Raw genomic sequence first — 18,547 nt, 5'->3', positions numbered from 1 at the left:
AACATTATAATAAGCATAATATTAATTAATAGATATAATCTATTAATAACGTACAATCATTTGAAAGAGAATAAATAAATATTAAATTATATTTTACCTTAAATGAAATAAAATAGGGGGTATGACAAATTTTAGTTCCAATGTGACACATACACTCTTTTCTTAACATTAGGATGAATGAATTTGTAGCTTTTTTTGTTTTTTAAGAGAACTAAAATTTGAATTTTTATTTTTAACACTTTACCCAAAGACAAAATTTATTATTTATCTTTCTATTTTTTATTTTGTTTATTGTATCTTTAAAACAATGAGAAGAAGAAGAAAAAGAAAAAAGAAAAAGAAAGAGACCAAACCCAAAAAGAACAGAGTGGGTAGAGTGACGGAAGCAGAAACCAAACACAACTCAATCGCGAAATGTCGAATTTGCCCCAATCGCTGTCGATGGGCGCGGCCTTCGGCGGAGGCGGCGCTCCGCCTCAGCCATCGAGTGTCGGCGGCGGAGCACAGGGTTCCGGCGCTGGCAAGGATCGGAAGATGGCGTCGGCGGAGCAGCTCGTGCTGGAACTCAGCAACCCTGAGCTCCGTGAAAACGCGCTTCTCGAACTCTCCAAGGTAAACCCTAATAAATAACCGTTTTTATTTGCCCTTTCGAGTTTCTGCTTCAATTTTTCCTCGTTTGAATTGTTGTGACTGTGAATTGAAGATTGAAGCCTCTGCTTTTGATTTTCTGAGGGTGTAATTACGGTTTATTTTGTTTATTTAATTACTTGTTTTTGTATGTGTGTATCCGTCAATATGAATTGAAACCTTTTTTTTTCTTCTGATTTTCGCGTGTTAGTTAGCCGTTGAGATATCATGCTGATGCCGTTTTTACTGTTATGAGGTTTGATGTGGTGTGTGGAGAGTTAGATGGCTGTCTTGAAGCTGTTTCCCCTGTTCGTTGTTTGTTTCTCTCTTTTTTGGAGTCACTTTGTGTTTTTGTTTGAGGAAAGAGGTGAGATTGGTTTTTATGTGTGTAACTGTAACTAGTGGAGGTGAGAATTAGTTTCATGCCTTTGTCGTGTGTGTTATTAATCCCCTTTTGTTAAATTCCAGCAACATGAATGAGATGGAGTAGTTCAATGTTGGTAGGGATGCACTTGTTTAACTTTGAATTTGTTTTCTAAAAGTAAGCGGAATTCAGACACAAAAATTTGGTACCGTGTTACACATTGTTGGGGTGTTAGATTGCTTGTGTTTTTCCTAATCTGGAATTGGATTGCTGAAGTTGGAAAATTGACTTCTCAACAAAATTGAATGAAAGACAATGGTAAAAAATGATTAGTGTTGAAAGGAACAAATTGAGGAAATGGTCCTTGTGCCAGACTGATCACACGTCCTAAACCAAAAGTGAAAGAAATGGACAACCCAGTTGAACAGGATTCGGCTGTTACCAGCCTCTTCACACAAGGTGCCTCCATCTTGGTTCTCAGCTTTTTATTTAATGTGAGCTTTGGGGGGGGTGGGGGGGGGGGGAGTGGTATCCTGGATAATGTAGGTTCTTCTTTTCACTGTTTTGGTGTTACAGTGGGGGTGCAAGCGTCATGGGCTCCAAAAACTTAAACTTATTCTTAGAATGTGGATTTGGGCCTAACTCAACTCCAAAAATTACCTCTTAGGGTGAGGGTTGCCCCTTATTTATATACTCTATCTTGACCTCTAGTCGATGTGGGGCTTAGGTTTTTTCCAACACACCTTCTCACACCCAACACTTTTGGGCTTAGTGTGGTCTACATTGACCCACAACATTACACATTAAAACACTGTATTATGATATCAGAGCTTAGGTTATTCTTGACAGAGGAATAACAAAAGTCATTCTCCACCGGGGACCTACTGTCCCTGGTGGAACTTCCTCTGCCCTTCTAAGGTTATGTTCCCTCTCTTCACAAACGTGCGTGCGGTACCACACACCTTTGCTTCTGTTTGGCAGCTGTCTTGGCATCCTTTTGCCAATGACCACTACCGTCGCCTCTCCCTTCATGGCTATCGAGATTCCTTCGGACTCTGCTTCCTCAACGACATTCACCAACGTCCCTTGCACAAATACATTTTGTGCACAACTTTCTTTGTGGGTGAACAGTACCCACGCCCACTGTTGGTCCTGTTCGACCACCAGTGCACTGCCCTCTTGAACGCCATACCATCCACATGTGCAGCCAACTAGCCAACTCAACACACTGTCGTAGCGACCCCACAAAGGGCCCTTTTCTGGCGAGAGAAGTGCACGCACACAACGTGTGACACATCTCAGGCGAGCATCACACTGGAATTGCCTCCTTCTTCCTAAGGGCGTGCTTTGCTTTATTCACAGGTGAGCACCTGTCGCAACTACGGGCCTTCATTGATTGCCTCCAAAGTTTTTCGGCACAACCACACGACATGAACCGTCTTTATTTTTTGTTTTTGTTGGATTTACCACATTTGTAACAAGCTTGGTTCATATAACATATATGCTCCAGCTTGAGGAAGAGTGTGAAATATATGATTTGATATGTTTTAATTACAACATTACACAGTAAAACACTGTTATACTTATGAATAGTCAATGAATGATGATTACAACTTAGCAACTTAATTCTCATTAGAGACTCAAATCCTATGACCAACACAATTTATAACACAGACCCACCATGCAACAACACCATTCTCCATGATCTAGAACGACTTAGAACAAATACATTGGCAATATTAGTTATTGTAATTATATCACGATTTGGCTTGTTTTTTCTTGTAAATGTTTGGTAGTGCTGATGTGCTTATAGAGGTATCTCATCAATGTCTTTCTTCCATGTTTTTTTGCATTTTAGAAGAGGGAGCTATTTCAAGATCTTGCTCCATTGCTATGGAATTCTTTTGGTACAATTGCTGCACTTTTGCAGGTATGTTATCTGGCTTGAGTTACATATTCCTTGCCTGTATTGTTTACCATACTTTGCTTTAATCTTTCTTGTTAATTTTTACTTGGTTTGTAAAATTTTGAGCTTATACATTTTCCTTTTCTCCGTATGCTTTTATTACCTATCATTCCATTATGATCAGTTATATCTTTTGATAAGTTGATGTCTTTACTTGCTTCCAACTTTTTTCCTTTGCAAAACCAACTTTTTATAGTCATAAAAAACTGATGGGATGGTGATTGGGTGATAGGAGTACATGGTGATGGTGTGATATAACTCAACTTGTTTAAAACTGATAGCTCTTAATTGGTCATAATAGCTAAGCCAATCATGCTTTTGGTAATTAGAGAGCTTTTATACTCTCAGCTACTCTGCAAACTGCATTTTTTCAGTGCATTTGGTTGAGAGGATGGAAGTGAAGTTAAGGAAGGAGAAGTTTCCTTGTTTGATTTGGTTCAAGAGAAGGGGTGGGGAGGAAAAATATGGAGTTTTCCGTTATACTCTTCACTCTTCTAAATAGTAATACAAGAGATGACAGGTAAGTAAAATAAAATCTCGCGGCAATTTAGTTTGCATAGTCCAAAAATTATAATCTGCTTTCCTTATGCTCCAAACCCAATATTGAAGGGGAGACAAGTGTAGGAAGGAAGGGATTTTAGCCCCTTCATTTCTGCCCCCCTCCAAATTTATGAACCCCAAAAGGAGGTAAAATCTAAAAAGTTTCTCCCCTTTTTTTTTTTGTTTCCCTGTAACCAAACCAAACACATTACTCCCACCAGTCTTTTACATAAGAAACAAATAACTAATTCATGAAGACCAATAAAAGCAGGTAAGTTAGTTAAATTAAATTAGTAGTATAAAAAATTTAAATTTATTCCAAAAATACCCATGGAAAGTAGTGGTAATATTTAATGACACCACATTATTCAAGGAATAATTTTTTCCACCAATGAATGTAACATATATTGTTAGTAAGCCAATAAATGCATCTCATTAATAGACTTATAATAAATTAAGGGTATTAAAGGAAATTAGCAATTAATACATCTTAAAGTGGATCCATGTTTCTTATAATTAACACCAAAAAAATGAAAGGAGTGTTGCTAGTTGTTCCTCATTTAATTTGTATTTTATATTTTATAGTCTCTGCATGCTATGTGCATATATCTGTCATTTTCTCCGTATTTAATTTGTATTATATTTTATATTCATGCCCTTGAACAAACTTGTCTCCTTTCATTCCTTAAGCATTAAATTTTTGTTTGTTGTTTTCCAATGGCAAGTTTCCTCACAATTGTTTTCCACTTACTAGGATTTTATTTTTGTTTCAGGAAATAGTTTCAATATACCCTGTTCTTTCACCACCAAATCTTACTCCTGCACAATCAAATCGAGTGTGCAATGCTCTTGCTCTTCTTCAGGTCAGATGACTGTCCTATAAAGTTGTGTTCAGCATTTTACTGAGGCATTCGTTTTATTTGTTAGTGAATAACTTCATTATGTGACTTTCATATTCTAGATCACGAAACTATGGAATTTGGACTTTTAAATTGTTTTTTGATAAATTATTTATAAAAATGTTTAGGAGGTACGATTGTTGGGCCGTACTAGAGTAGATAGGATTAGGAATGAATGCATTAGAGTGAAATTTGGGATAGTAGAAAAAATGGTAGAATCTTGCCTTAGGTAGTTTGTGCATGTGTGGAGAAGACTTGTAAAAGCCTTATTAAGAAGAGTAGATCAGATGGAGGGTAAGTGGGTAACCCTATAACTAGAGGTAGAGGGAAAATTATAAGCGAAACCATTAAAAATGGTTTATAAGTAAATGGTTTGTCTAAAGATTCACAATAGAACATTATGGCATCCTTCGATCCATATAGCTGATCCCCACATAGTTGGCAAAAACTTGGTTGTTGTTGGAAAAATGGCAAGGAGGCATAACCCATGTAAAAAACATAGATACCAAACTTGTTAGAATACCCTTTTAACCACATTCTGGTTCTAACATGCTAAATTCTGTTCAATGATGTGCACTGTGGTGGCCATAAAAAAGCTTTGAAGTGTGACTAACAGAGAAGAATTGTATCTGCATCTTACATGATTCTGACTAGTTAATCAGCCTTGGTCAATGTAAACATGCAATTATATAAACACAAACACCCTCCAAAATACTCCAAAACTCTCTCAAGTAAATATCAAATTTAAAGCATGCATTTGTCTATTACATTTATATCAACTAATATCAAAAGGACTGGAACAGAATACATTTTGCAAATCTTGGTATTTTGTTTTTGATAGGACAAAACAAAAAAAGATACTAATGTTTCTTTAAGTTTGCTAGTTCTGAGAATCTGTTGCTTAGAGTACTTCCTGTGTGATGTTTTGTTCTCTATCTTCATTCAAAATATGTTATGAAGAAAATAAACAAAACACTCATGCTGCCAAGTTTTTTTCCTTGTAACTTCTTTTTTCAGTGTGTAGCATCTCACCCTGATACAAGGATGCTATTCCTCAATGGTATTGTCACTTTCCTCATTCATCTGAAGGACTTTGAACTTCTGTCTGGTTCTGTATTGATCACCTTTGTGTTACGCGTCTGATAGAATTAGCATGTTCGTAAAATAAGCATTTTCCATTTGCTCAAGTGCTTTAGACGGTGGTGTCAGCTTTTTTTGATTTGGTTAATGCCATCTGGGTAATATGATGAATTGGAAGCTCTGGAAACTATAAGATCAAGATGAGCATTGTGGGGTATAATACAAGTCAAGTTGATGAGCTAAATAATAGACTGCATATGGACTCGTGATTTAAGGGGGGTTGATTGAATTGTAAATATTTGCCTTTTAATTTGATTGATTTCTCTTTATGATAAATTTAGTGCATAAACAGATGGGCAAATTCTCTCCTTTTTGCAAATTTAATTCCTTCTGCTTGAAAATTTTCACTGCAATATAATGCATATGCTGAGATTCCTGTTTTCTGATTGCTTTGGCTTAGTCTATGTTTTATTTTTAATTTATGCATAAGATGGTTTTGGAGGATATCTTATCACGAATGATATATAAGATGGTCTGCTGAAAATCTTCCAACCAACAAATAGCTTTTCTATGAATAGAAGTGAATCTTGTCATTGTCTTTCTCATCGTAGGACTTCCTGTGTTGCTTGAGAATGAAGTTCCTTTCTCCTATAGGTCATCGCACATGACTTCCCATTTTAGCTGTCATAACATTTTCCTTGTTGCTGTTGTTGGATTTTTTACTTCCAATATCTATACACTTTTAAGCCTTTTAGGCTAGAAGCATTTAGTTTGCATGTACCTTTTTTATATTGAATAATAATAAGATTTCTGTGATGTCACAATATCCGTTATGGTTTTTGCTCGTTAAAAGGACCTTACACGAAGTGTTTGATATTTCATACAATGAATTGTTGCACATGCTTTTTCTCCTCTGCAGCTCATATACCTTTATATCTGTATCCCTTCCTTAATACAACAAGCAAGTCAAGACCATTTGAGTACTTGAGGCTTACCAGTCTTGGTGTAATTGGTGCATTGGTGAAGGTATTTCTTCCTTGCTCATTCTATTGTTGGATGCAAACATCTACATTAAAAAAAATTATATGACAATATACATGATTGATGATTATATGGCAAGCAATATTGAAAAAAATTATCACCAAAATCCTTGACACAAAAATCACTAAATACAATTTTTTAGGATGAGTTCATCTCTATATCAAGGAACACTATTTATGTTACATTATCATTGTTTCTTGAATTTTTTTTTTTTGTAATTCATATTTCATCTATTCTTGTTTTTTTATCAATTGTGACATTTTTTTTCTGTCTGATTTTTATTCACTAGGTTGATGATACAGAAGTTATAAGTTTCCTTCTTTCAACAGAGATAATTCCCCTGTGCCTGCGCACCATGGAAATGGGCAGTGAACTATCCAAAACAGTTGAGTTTTCTGATTCTTTATTCTTAGTCTTTGGTGAACTTATGCCATCACATTGTCTGGTAAATTGAATTTAGTTTCCATTTCCTCCTCCATATTTAATATTTCATCAACATATATATATGCACTTTTTTTTATAAGCACATACGTGAAGCTATCTTGCTAGTTCCAATACAGTGCTAAACATACTTATGGTTTATCTTTAATGCATTCATATGTTGATTAAAGAGATAGCATTAGATAAATTGACACAGGAAACTTTACTTGAGGAAAGTGCCTGTGAGATTATTGTAAAGCCTTCTGAATAGTTAATCTCAATTTTTTTGCTTGTTATGGGACAGTTTGAACTTCATCAAGATCTAATTTGAGCACTGGCATCTGTACTGTATGAGTTCAAATGAAGTTCTTGATCTTTAATAAGCCAAAATGTTTGACATAGATTCACGGTTTTGTATTATAATAAACTTTTGATCTCCTGTGTTCTGCAGACGTAAAGCTGCTTGATCTTTTTAAATTGTCACTGTCTTTTATATATGTACATAAATAAATAATAGTATATTGGAGCATGGTTGTCTAATGAAAGCTCTATCACCCCAGGTTGCAACATTTATTGTTCAAAAAATTCTGTTGGACGATGTGGGCTTGGACTATATTTGTACTACAGCGGAGCGCTTTTTCGCAGTAGGTCGAGTTCTGGGGAACATGGTGGCAGCTCTCGCTGAGCAACCCTCATCTCGTCTATTGAAGCATATCATTCGATGCTATCTTCGCCTATCAGATAATCCAAGGTTGGTTACTAATTTACAACTCCATGCATGTGTATTCCTTCTTCTTCCCTTCCACCTAAACTGCCTCTTGTCATACATACCCTTTTTGTTATCAATTTTCAAAACTCTAATTGAACTTCAATCTGGTTAAAACAGGGCTTGTGATGCATTAAGAAGCTGTCTACCAGACATGTTAAGAGATGCTACTTTCAGCACTTGCCTTCGTGTAAGTACCTCTAGTTCCCGTGATATAAAAATTTTATTTAATGAAATAGAGTGAATTGCTAGATTAAAGAAATCATAGGTTGTCGAATAGTCACTCTGTACACCAAAATCTTTAATTTCAGAGCTAGAAATTTTCCATTCGCCCTCATAAGAATATACATGCTTTGTTTGCTTACATTTATCTGGTCTTGATTTGATTTATTCAGGAAGACCCCACAACTAGGAGGTGGCTACAACAATTGCTTCACAATGTTGGAGGGAATCGGGTTCCTGCACTACAAGCTGGAGGAGGTTTCGATCATATGATTGTGACCTGAGTATAAACTATGCTTCATTGGTTTTTATCACCCTTTTGGAGTCTGGTTATATCTATGTTTCATGGAGTTTGATTGTTCAGAGGAAAAGGTTGTAAATTAATGGAGCATGGAATCCAAGTTAGAAGACATTTTTTTTTAATATATTTTAATAATTTATATGTATCCCAGTAGGTGGTTCTTTATACCCCTTCCCCCTTGTGCGGTTAAGCTTATATCTAGACATTGAGGTGGGGGTTTTTACTCCTTAGTGAACTTTGAGTAGGTACATTAAGATGTCAAATTTTCAATCAAGTTAAAGGCATTCTAGAAAGGTGGCATTTTATAAACGCAATCCTTGTTCAAGGTTATGAGTAAGATTGGGGGTCTGCAGTTTTATTTTTTAAAAGAAATAAATATATAATCTAAGAAGCGATTTAATATGCTTTTTATAGACTTCTATAGTTAATTGCTGCCGTAATACCAGAAGCTGTTTGTCAATTGTCTATTATGGTTATGGCTGCAGTGAAACCTAAAATAACACACCCAGGAAAGGACGTTAGATATATTCTCAAGCAGATGTGGAGGAATTTTTTAATGTACATTTTTATGGGAATATTTGTGTTTGTTGATAGTATTATTCTTCGGTGATGTTTAAGGCCCTTTTAACCAACTTATAGCAATATCCCTTTCTTTTTTTTAGAAGCTCACGTTTCCACTATTCAATGGAGGAACTAAATCTTAAAAGTAGAATGGGATTTTCATGTGCAAACGGAAGTTATATAAACTGAGATTAAAATTTGTTATTGGTACATAAATTAAGGTTTGAAATTGATAAGGTTTTGTATTTGAATATTATTCAGTTTTTCAGTAAGAAATGATAGAATGGGAAGGCATTTAATCTTATTGGTTTTTAATGCCTTGCAGAAGTTTATATAGAGGATTATTGAACAGAATTAAATCATGACAAAGGTTACAGTAATAGGTAGTTTTCAATGGATCATGAGGATGAGATAAATGTAATGGCTAAAAGTTATGGTCTTATGTTGAACATTTATTAAGGTGATTCACGCTAACCTTCGTTTTAAATCATAAGTAATATTATTGGATATAACTACTTAATTAGTTCCTCAATGTTAATTAGTTTTTGTGTGTGTGTGTGTGTGTGTTCGACAGTTATTTTTAGAAGGGTTGTTTATAAGAGTATTGAAAAGATGAGAGCTAATTTTGAATCTTTGACTATAAGTCTTAAAAATACATGAGAGACATTATGACCAAGACTAAATATAATAAACATCCATAAAGTAGTCACGACCACCACCGCCTAAGAATATTTCTTGAAGCATAAATTTAAAGCTCTTTCTCCTTTTAAGGATGAGAATAAAAAAAATGGCCATGATGTAGATTGTGGAGCAAATGCATATATGACTCGGGTAGAGAGGCAATTGGTCAATTATACTCAAATATTAATCTTAAATTTGTCAACAACTCAAGCTGCAAAATTTAATTTTATTCACTTAAATAAGTACTTATGAATATGTAATAATATATTACCAATAAATACAAAACATCTTATATATTTTTTATCACTAAAAATGGCAGTTTTATAAAAAAAATATTCATTTTCAATTTTATATTTAATAAAAATGATATTTTAAGGAATTGAATATATTTAACCCTACAAAAATTTGGGTAATCTAATATTTTTAAACTTGAGATAAGACTTTATGTAAACTAGTAAAACTTTCATACGATTTGTAGACTAGACTAGTAAGAGTTTACATAAAAGAAACATATATACTTTAATGGCATATGCATTTAACAAAATATTATTCTCCTAAAAATATATACTTTAAAAAATAATTTAACATTTCAATTTCATAATAAAGCAAAATAACAAATTACAAGTGTAATAGTATATATATATATATATATATATATATATATATATATATATATATATATATATATATATATATATATATATATGATTTTGTAAAAACATTAGTTATTAAAAAGTGAAAACATTTAAAAAAAGTTAATTTCTTTAAATCATTTGAGTCTTGACAAAATACTGTCATTGTGGAGCAGTGGGAGCAAAAATAAACAACTACATTATTAGTGATATCTTGTATTTATCATTCGTGAGTAACAGTATTCAAAAAGGACAAATCATCATATGTAAAAGAACTGCTGCTACAAGGAAACCTCGATGTAGATTGTATAAGACATGTTAGCCAAACCACGAAACATCGTGGATTTTTGTTCCCTTTCATTCAAACTGAGCTTATTTTAAATTATTTCTAATAACTACAACAAAGATGCATTACATAGTCACTTCTATAAATCTACTTGTTTTAGAAGTTGGAGTATTTCTGAACGTCATTCATGTAATTTTTACACATTAGGTAGCTGCATGATGTGTCACATTAGGTAGTTATATATGAATTTGTTGACAAGAACAATGGTTTGACATAACTGACACTCATTTGTGTTCTTTAATTAAGTAATTCAGAATTTAAATCTTAATTAATAATTATGTAATAAATCATATTAAAAGGAAACACTCACCTTATACCTTATTGATTCCAAAACATTTGTATGAGTTGCTTAATTGAGTTGAGTGTACACTTAAAATGTCCATTTCTTATGCCTTAAAAGATTGACAGATTGCTATGAACCTTCTTAGTAGAAGGGTAAAAATCAAAATCACAATATTGACCAGAGATATTTGCAGAGCTGAGCTCAACTCTTTAATTATATTGGATTAATTAAATAAATTGAGTCTAAATTTTATAAGCTTAACATTAACAGAATTTTAAATACTGCATGTGAAACACATACTTCTATGTACTTGATTATCATCTATCATTAAAAAATTTATTAGATACTAAATTGATAAACTTAAAAAATATTTTAGGGAATTTTTTAACAAAATAAAAATAATTTAGTTATAAATGAGCCCAACAAACTAAATTCAAGTTTTATTTTTTAAAAATAAATTAAGCTTAAGTTTTCAATTAGCTCTTAATTTTAAATAAATGAATTAAATTTAAACAGATCATGTTTTCAGCTTGTTTAGATTCTTGCAAACAAACAAAGGTTAATATTTTATCAACATGGACATCAGGTTTATCATAAAATAATATAGTGGGTCATATTTGTCGAAGTTGAGGTAGGACCATAATCGGAATTTTTGGGTCTCTTTGCATATACAGGAAGATCAAGATCAAGAATAGTGGGAATAAAATTCCATGAAAAATTCAGATAAGGATCTTCACTGCCAATCTCTCTATAGGCCACGTATCAAAGAAGGAGTGGAATTAATAGTGTGAAAGCAAATAAAGAATATCTTACATTTTGTCTCAAGACTACATCATATCACTAATGCACACAAATGAAAGGCAAAAGGGAATTCAACCTTATAAGAAACATATAGCATATGGAATCCAAAAAAATATAGCACAATTGAAAACGAAAATCTGAATGAACATTCCAGGCATCTGACCCCACAAAAACACCAAATTAAATACAAAAGTTTTTAATACCTTTCCTATTTGGAGGAGAGATAAAGATAAAACTGTCCATTCTTATGATTCGTCAAATTATGTTTACAACTTATAAATATGTTTGAAAAAAAATGCTTTATTATCTTCAAAAAGAAAAAAAAATAATGCCGTACGTATTTTTAAGTTAACCATAATTTATATAAAAAAAGAAGTTAGAAAGGCTTTTATTTAAACGATTTGATTTAATCTAAATGATAATTTTGAATTGATTTTGCACTAAATCATGTGATCCATAAATTTGGCAAGAAGTCCCTACTTTAAGTGTCTAGAGCTACTCAAGACTAATCTGGGTATTTTTCTTTATACTTAGAGTCTTAGAGTACATTGATTATCTGATTAATCCATATGTTTAATAAGAACGCTAACTTATGAGCGATTTCCACAAAGACAATTATAGTAGAAACCACAGCAGAGGCCAGAGATGTTTGATTTTAAATTGGTTTAAAGAAATAATAATTAAAATTAAAAATAAAACGATAAGGATTATTTTTCAAAACTTTTTTAAAATAAAGATAAAATATCTATGTTTTCCAAACCTAAAATATGGCCTTTTTGATACATAACTTAGGGACAAGCCTGTGTGGCATGATGGTAAAAAACTTAGTAACGTACTAGTACATCACTTCCATATAGGTCGCTGCAACACGCATGTACCTGACTTGCACTATAGGTAAAACTTTAAAGGAGTAAATTTGGTCATAGATTTTAGTATACATATAATAAATGACTTGCCAGGCTATGCTTGTCATTCGACATATGTCACTGTCCTTTTTTCTTTTCTTTTCTTTTTTTCTCTCATGCCAGAAAAAGAGGCCACAATTTTAATATGACGGCAACAAGCACATTAAGATTTTTTTTTTCTTTGTGAAAAATAAAAATTATAAATCTATTTAATTCCTATAAGAATTTATATACATAAATAAGGGCACCCATACAAGGATTCATTGTTTAATTGATACATATGAGTTTTGTTCTAGCACCACTTAGGTATTCAATGATTGTCACAGTTTTATTTTTGTAAAAAATATTTAATTAAGAAGAAAAAAATGTGTTTATATTAGTAATCTCGACTCTTAAACAATAGAAATCTGTGTGGCTATCGAACAGAAAGTATCTATGCAATAATTTAATTTAGTGATAAAAATATAAGGTGTGCTTTACAAAAAAAAATCTATTTTCCGAACTTTTTTTTCCTAAGTACATTTAAAAGTATTTGTTCTCTGATCATATTTTTGTTTCCTAACAATTTATTTTCTAAATATTTAAATTTTTAAACAAGGCACTTTAAAAAGAATAGAAAAGGAATATCATGAGAAACCATCTCTAAGCTATTTCTATTTTTGTTTTTAAGGTTTAGATTTTGGATTAAGTACCAACCGGTTTGAAATTGTTTAAGAAAACAGTTTATAAAAGAAAACGTGAGAAAAGAATCAAACAAGCCACAATTTTCAGCTTAGAAAAATAATTTATTTGGACAAGATGAACAAAAGGATACTTCAATATTTATTTTTTCAAAGAAGATTAAGTCATGGTTTGGAAAATTTAAAGCTCAGACCCACATGTGTTCCAACAAGCATGCATGCTGTGTACATAATTGACCTTGGAAGCAAAAATAAGCAAATGAGAGTCGTTCTTTATTTGTGCCAATGTTTCTTAGTAAAATTCACTTGGGCACCAGAATACATGGTCCCCCTTCACATTAAGACATTGTCCCCTGCTTAACATGAGAGGCCATATATTTAAATCATCAACTAATTTTACTGTGCAGTTAATAATAAAATGGATGTGACATATTCTTGAAAATTGTATAACCAAAATAAGGTGTGATCTATATGGAGATATAATATTGGCTGTAGTTAAAAAATAATAAAAGAAGAAGAAACGGAAAAAAGATTGTACGTTCAAATCATCTTCATTATCATTTCTAATAAAACTAATAAATTAATATTTGTCAAATAAAAAATATGTCATCTCTATCAAGGTAAATACAAGTCCTCTTTTCTTCCCATGAAGCCTGCACCATTCATAATTTACCTGCCCCTTATTTTGGGTATGAAATGCCACTTTTAAGAGTTCTTCAGCATATTTTTAAAATTATTCCAATAGCATCATACCCTTTTTGAAATATGATATTCCTCAAGTTGGCCATTTCATCAGTCATCACATGACTTCAGACAAATAGCAAAGCAACTTAATTGGTCTTTAAAAAAAATGCTACTCTTGCATATTTTCAATAATGAAACAACCTAAGAGGCTCAAATATAGATGATGAGACAGACACAAACATATGTATGATTTTGTATATCATCATTCAGAACATCCTCCTTTTTTCTTATTTGTATGAAGAAATCTAACATCACCACACTAAAACCCTCTTAACTGTAACTTTATCTGATGATGATACTAATCAGGAAACATACTTGACCTCAGAATTCAGAAGTTAAAATATGTACAAACCCAATGGAAGGGGAAAAAACCATCAGAGAATAATATTATGGTTTCTCATAAGAACCATAGTTTCTAATCTAGAACACTAGAGAAATCACATTATTCTATTGTAAAAGCTAATGCACCCTTCCTAAAGGGCTTTTTGATAAATCCAAGATTCCTCACTTTGCATCTTCAGTTGCTTGTAGAAGTTCCCAATGAAGGCCTCAGCTTTTGTAAAGAGCTCTTGCCCATTTACTCCTCCAAGCTCCTCTTCTGCTTCAAGCTCTTCATCCATGACCTGTTCATCAGCTTCTCCACCCCCTATGAATAAAAGGGTAGGCATTGAAGGAGAATTTTGCACCTTGTCCACTTTGGTGACACAAACAACCCTCTCAGATGCAGACTTTTCAACATGTTCTGAGACATCATCTCCAACAACTGTAGGGGTGGAATTGGAAACTTCTCTTTTCTCAGAAGTGGAATTGGTAACAGAAGTAGATTGCTTTTTATCTTCTAAAGGCCTAGAAAAATCTGAAATGAGGCCAGCTTCAGCAAAAAGTGCCATGATGAGGAAGTTTATAATGAAATACAAGTAGGTTGGTCTCAAAGAGGAAGGTAAAAAGGGTGTGATGAGAAGAAGAAGAACTAGAACTAAGAGAACTAGAACTTGAGATTTCTTAAACTTGTTCATGGCTTTGGCAAATGAGAAAGAAAAAAATAGCAACAATCAAGGAACAAAGAAGAGTGATGAGAAAGAACAAGATGAAGTAGAGGTAATTTGGAATTGGAAGTAGTAGGAATAAGTGTGGGGTTCCGAATGTGCATATATAGAGAGGACATGAAAGTGGGATGAGTGAAATAAATGAGGGAAAGAGAGAGAAGGAAAAACCCATGGAAATTGTGTATTAGATTATACTATAAAGTCAAAAAAAAGTACTAATAAAATCGTGGATGCTGAAAATTCTAAGAAAATTCTCACATAGTGGAAATATCACTTTACTAAAAAAGTTAACAGCAATGTAAAGAAGGTGAATTACAAAATGATCTTAACATTTTCTGAGAGTGCAGTGTTTGTTCATGAGGTGTGCTATGTGGATAACACAGTTACAAATTAGCAGCACTTCGTCAGTCATATTCATGAATGAAGTCAATTTTTTATTTCAAGTTCCAACTTGATTAACGTGTAGTGAGACAACTGCTACTATCTAGATAGAAGTGGCTCTACGTTGTTAACCAAATTAATCTTACAGTGTGTTTGTTTTAACGTTTACCCACTTTTCAATACAGTTCAATGCGACTAATTGGGAAAAAGGTTGGATTGGCATTGAACCGAGTTTTAAATGGAAAAATCAAACATAGCTATAGTTATATTGTTCAACCAGAAAGAAAAAAAAAAGGTTGAAAAATCTTGTTATTTAGTGACTGGTAATTCTAGGCTGCATGGATTTTGTTCTCTTCAAATGAGAGAAATTATCATGTGGTCCTAGACCATATAATCTAGATTAATTTATACGTGACATATGTAATGGAGTATTATTACTTTCTCTTTTAAATTGAAAATTTTGAATACATGTGATATAGAAATTAGTTTAAATCATAGATAGGTGATGGTATTGGATGTGACTTACTATAATGGTGTAATTTTTTTTAATTACCATAATGGATACATGTGATATATTTCAAAAAAGTACGAAAATAGATAAATCATATTTTGGAGTACTATTTCAGTATGAAAAAATCGTGTTTTAAAATACGATTTTGTTTTACAGGAGATTGTAATACTGAAATTGTACGTACATATGATTTCAGTTTTTTAATTTTTTATTATTATTAAAAGGTGAAATTGTATGTTAAAATATGATCTCAACATGTTTTTTTTTAAATATTTTAGAAATCATATTTTAACATACAATTTCATTAGGAAAAAAAATAAAATCATATTTCAACAAAATATATATATATATATATATATATATATATATATATATATATATTAAACAAAAATCGTGATTTGATATATATTTTCTTTATTGTGAAATTGTATATCAAAGTATGATTTGTCTATTTTTATAATTTTTTAAAAAAAATATTCATTATGATAATTTTTTAAAAAAATTGCACATTTCCATAATTAACTCTCTTGCATCATCTTATAATTTCTCATGAATTGGAATAAGCATTGCAAGGTCTCTTAATAACACTGAAATTTCTGACAAGGTTAATTTTAAGAAGAAGAAAAATGGAAAGATACACGCAAAAAAAAAAAAAAAACTCTAATGTTTGAGTTAATAATCCCAAAAAGTAACAAGTGATAATAAATACATACCTCATACAATGATATTGGGTTGTATTTATAGAAGTCTAGAATAGATAAAAATTTCTTAATGTGAGACTTTGGTCAGTTAAAACAATTTCTATGTTAAGGTGACCTTAAGTCCAGTTTAAATTAAGGTGTATCCAAATAATAATAAGTTTGACATTGAAGTTCACTGAAATAATCTAAAGTTTATATTTATAAGCTTGTACACGAAGCTTTACTAAAACAAAACTAAAAAACAACTTATATAAATGATCATAAATTATTTTCAAAATTCAAATAAATTCCTTAAAATCTAAACACCAATCTTTAAATCATTGCAAGAAGAATCTCTAAATCTTATCAGTGGCAATGTCAGATAAAACCAATCGCGTGGCAGATAACCATTTTGAGGATGACCAAGATCGAAATCACCTTTTTCCCCTTGCTTTGTAATGGCATAGGTTGTGATTAAGTCATTTGTGTGCATGACCACATCAGAAAGAAATTATTTAGATTGAGAATTTGCCTTTGCCTCTAAAGTGTGACAAGGTGACGTTAGAGCCACTTTGATAAATGAGGTAAGTAGGGTCAATACTCAATAGAGAATGCAAGATTGGAAGAGACAAATAAATTTAAATATATCTATAACAATAATAGATAAACAAAAGAAATACCCATCTTAACAACTGTTTTTTTTCTACTTTTACTTAGTCGATTTTATCCTTGAATTAATCAAAAAAATACTGACTAAATATTCTTCCCTTCAAATGTTTATGTGTAATTATTATTTTAAAAATTTATCCTTCAATGATGGAAGGAACTGCACGAAGACACCAAAAGTAATTGCATTATTTAGTTTTTATCTAGATTTTCATTTAATAACTACACCTTATTTTTTCTGAATACATATTGTTTTTCTCTATTTCTTTTTTTCTCTAATTTTCACGCAAGGAACTACACATCCAACTGCATCATGTAGTAACTACACTCATTGTTCCTTTATAATTTTTTTCTATTCCTTTTTTTTCTCTCTCCAAATTAATCATGTATTTTACTCTCATCTTCTTTCTTTCTTCTTCCACCCATTAGTGTCACACTCACCCTCTTTTAACATGTATGTTTCAAACTTAGACTCTAGCTACTTCATTACACATCTTTCCAATTCGTCATTGTCTATGTGTTTTCTTTTAATTATTTGTGTATGTGTTTTAATTTTTTCTAATATTTTATGTGTATTTTAGGTTTATCAAATTCTATAAATTCAAAAATATTTTTAAGAAATTGATTAACAATCAAATTCAAAAAAATTTATCAAATTGAGGTAAGTTTGATTTTAAAGAAATTAAATTTATTTATTTTTTATATTATTCTCTCTTTATCTTATTCTTTCCCCAATACAAAATCCTACTACATATTATCAACTTTTTTCTATTTATCATTTACGAAATTTTTCTTTCTTTAGTAGGCAATATAAGTACTATGAAATATTTAAATACTCAACAATAATCAAGATAATAACACCAAAGAAAAACATAGAGACAAAATATAAGAAATTAAAAACAAAGAATAACCATGAGATAAAGATAAAATAAACTATTTAGAAGACAAACAAGATATAAAGAAAACAGAAACAACATAATTAACTTAATAAATAATACGATATCTTGATCTTTAAAATATAAATTTTATATTTTTTTATTTTCAGGTATCCATTTTATATATGTATATGATTTTCTTTTTAAAACAAGCGCATTCAGATGTATAATCCATGAATGAATCCATCTTATTTTTAATTGTCAGGCCTAAATGAAAGAAAAAAGAAAAGTAGTCACACTAAAATTAAATTATTAAATGAAAAATAATACATGTGTATATATTAATACATAATAGGATACAATTATCATAAAGTACAAGAAGTAAAAAAAAAAGTATACATTAACGTGTATTTAAAAATAAAATACTAAACTAAAATGAATATGTAAATTAGAATTCATGATATACTAATTTTAGCACAATAAAATTGTGATTATATATCATATTTAGGGCAATAAAAATACTAAATTG

General features: G+C 31.4%; 2 protein-coding genes across 2 annotated transcripts; one reads left to right on the top strand and one right to left on the bottom strand.

Moving 5' to 3' along the window:
• Positions 1-321: 321 nt before the first annotated feature.
• LOC100792784 (CCR4-NOT transcription complex subunit 9) lies at positions 322-8,519 on the top strand. Its single transcript, XM_003532090.5, has 9 exons — positions 322-612; positions 2,850-2,921; positions 4,271-4,360; positions 5,414-5,456; positions 6,396-6,502; positions 6,807-6,902; positions 7,498-7,688; positions 7,824-7,893; positions 8,099-8,519. The coding sequence occupies exons 1-9, from the start codon at positions 415-417 to the stop codon at positions 8,207-8,209; spliced, it is 978 nt and encodes a 325-aa protein (XP_003532138.1). The 5' UTR covers positions 322-414; the 3' UTR covers positions 8,210-8,519.
• A 5,625-nt stretch (positions 8,520-14,144) lies between these two features.
• Positions 14,145-14,979, bottom strand: LOC100305806 (uncharacterized). Its single transcript, NM_001250018.2, has one exon. The coding sequence runs from the start codon at positions 14,873-14,875 to the stop codon at positions 14,333-14,335; it is 543 nt and encodes a 180-aa protein (NP_001236947.1). The 5' UTR covers positions 14,876-14,979; the 3' UTR covers positions 14,145-14,332.
• Between the last annotated feature and the right edge of the window lie 3,568 nt (positions 14,980-18,547).

The sequence above is a fragment of the Glycine max genome, chromosome 8 (assembly GCF_000004515.6).
Source record: "Glycine max cultivar Williams 82 chromosome 8, Glycine_max_v4.0, whole genome shotgun sequence".
NCBI classification, from domain to species: Eukaryota; Viridiplantae; Streptophyta; class Magnoliopsida; order Fabales; family Fabaceae; genus Glycine; species Glycine max.
Note: the sequence above shows the minus strand (reverse complement) of the source record. Positions and strands in the feature narration are given on the sequence as shown.

What these genes read in the sequence shown, in the direction of transcription:
- LOC100792784 (XM_003532090.5), top strand. Translation starts at nt 415, where the DNA reads ATGTCGAATTTGCCCCAATCGCTGTCGATGGGCGCGGCCTTCGGCGGA. An exon ending in CGCTTCTCGAACTCTCCAAG is followed by an intron (nt 613 to 2,849) that starts GTAAACCCTAAT and finishes TTTGCATTTTAG; the next exon opens with AAGAGGGAGCTATTTCAAGA. An exon ending in CAATTGCTGCACTTTTGCAG is followed by an intron (nt 2,922 to 4,270) that starts GTATGTTATCTG and finishes TTTTTGTTTCAG; the next exon opens with GAAATAGTTTCAATATACCC.
- LOC100305806 (NM_001250018.2), bottom strand. Translation starts at nt 14,875, where the DNA reads ATGAACAAGTTTAAGAAATCTCAAGTTCTAGTTCTCTTAGTTCTAGTT.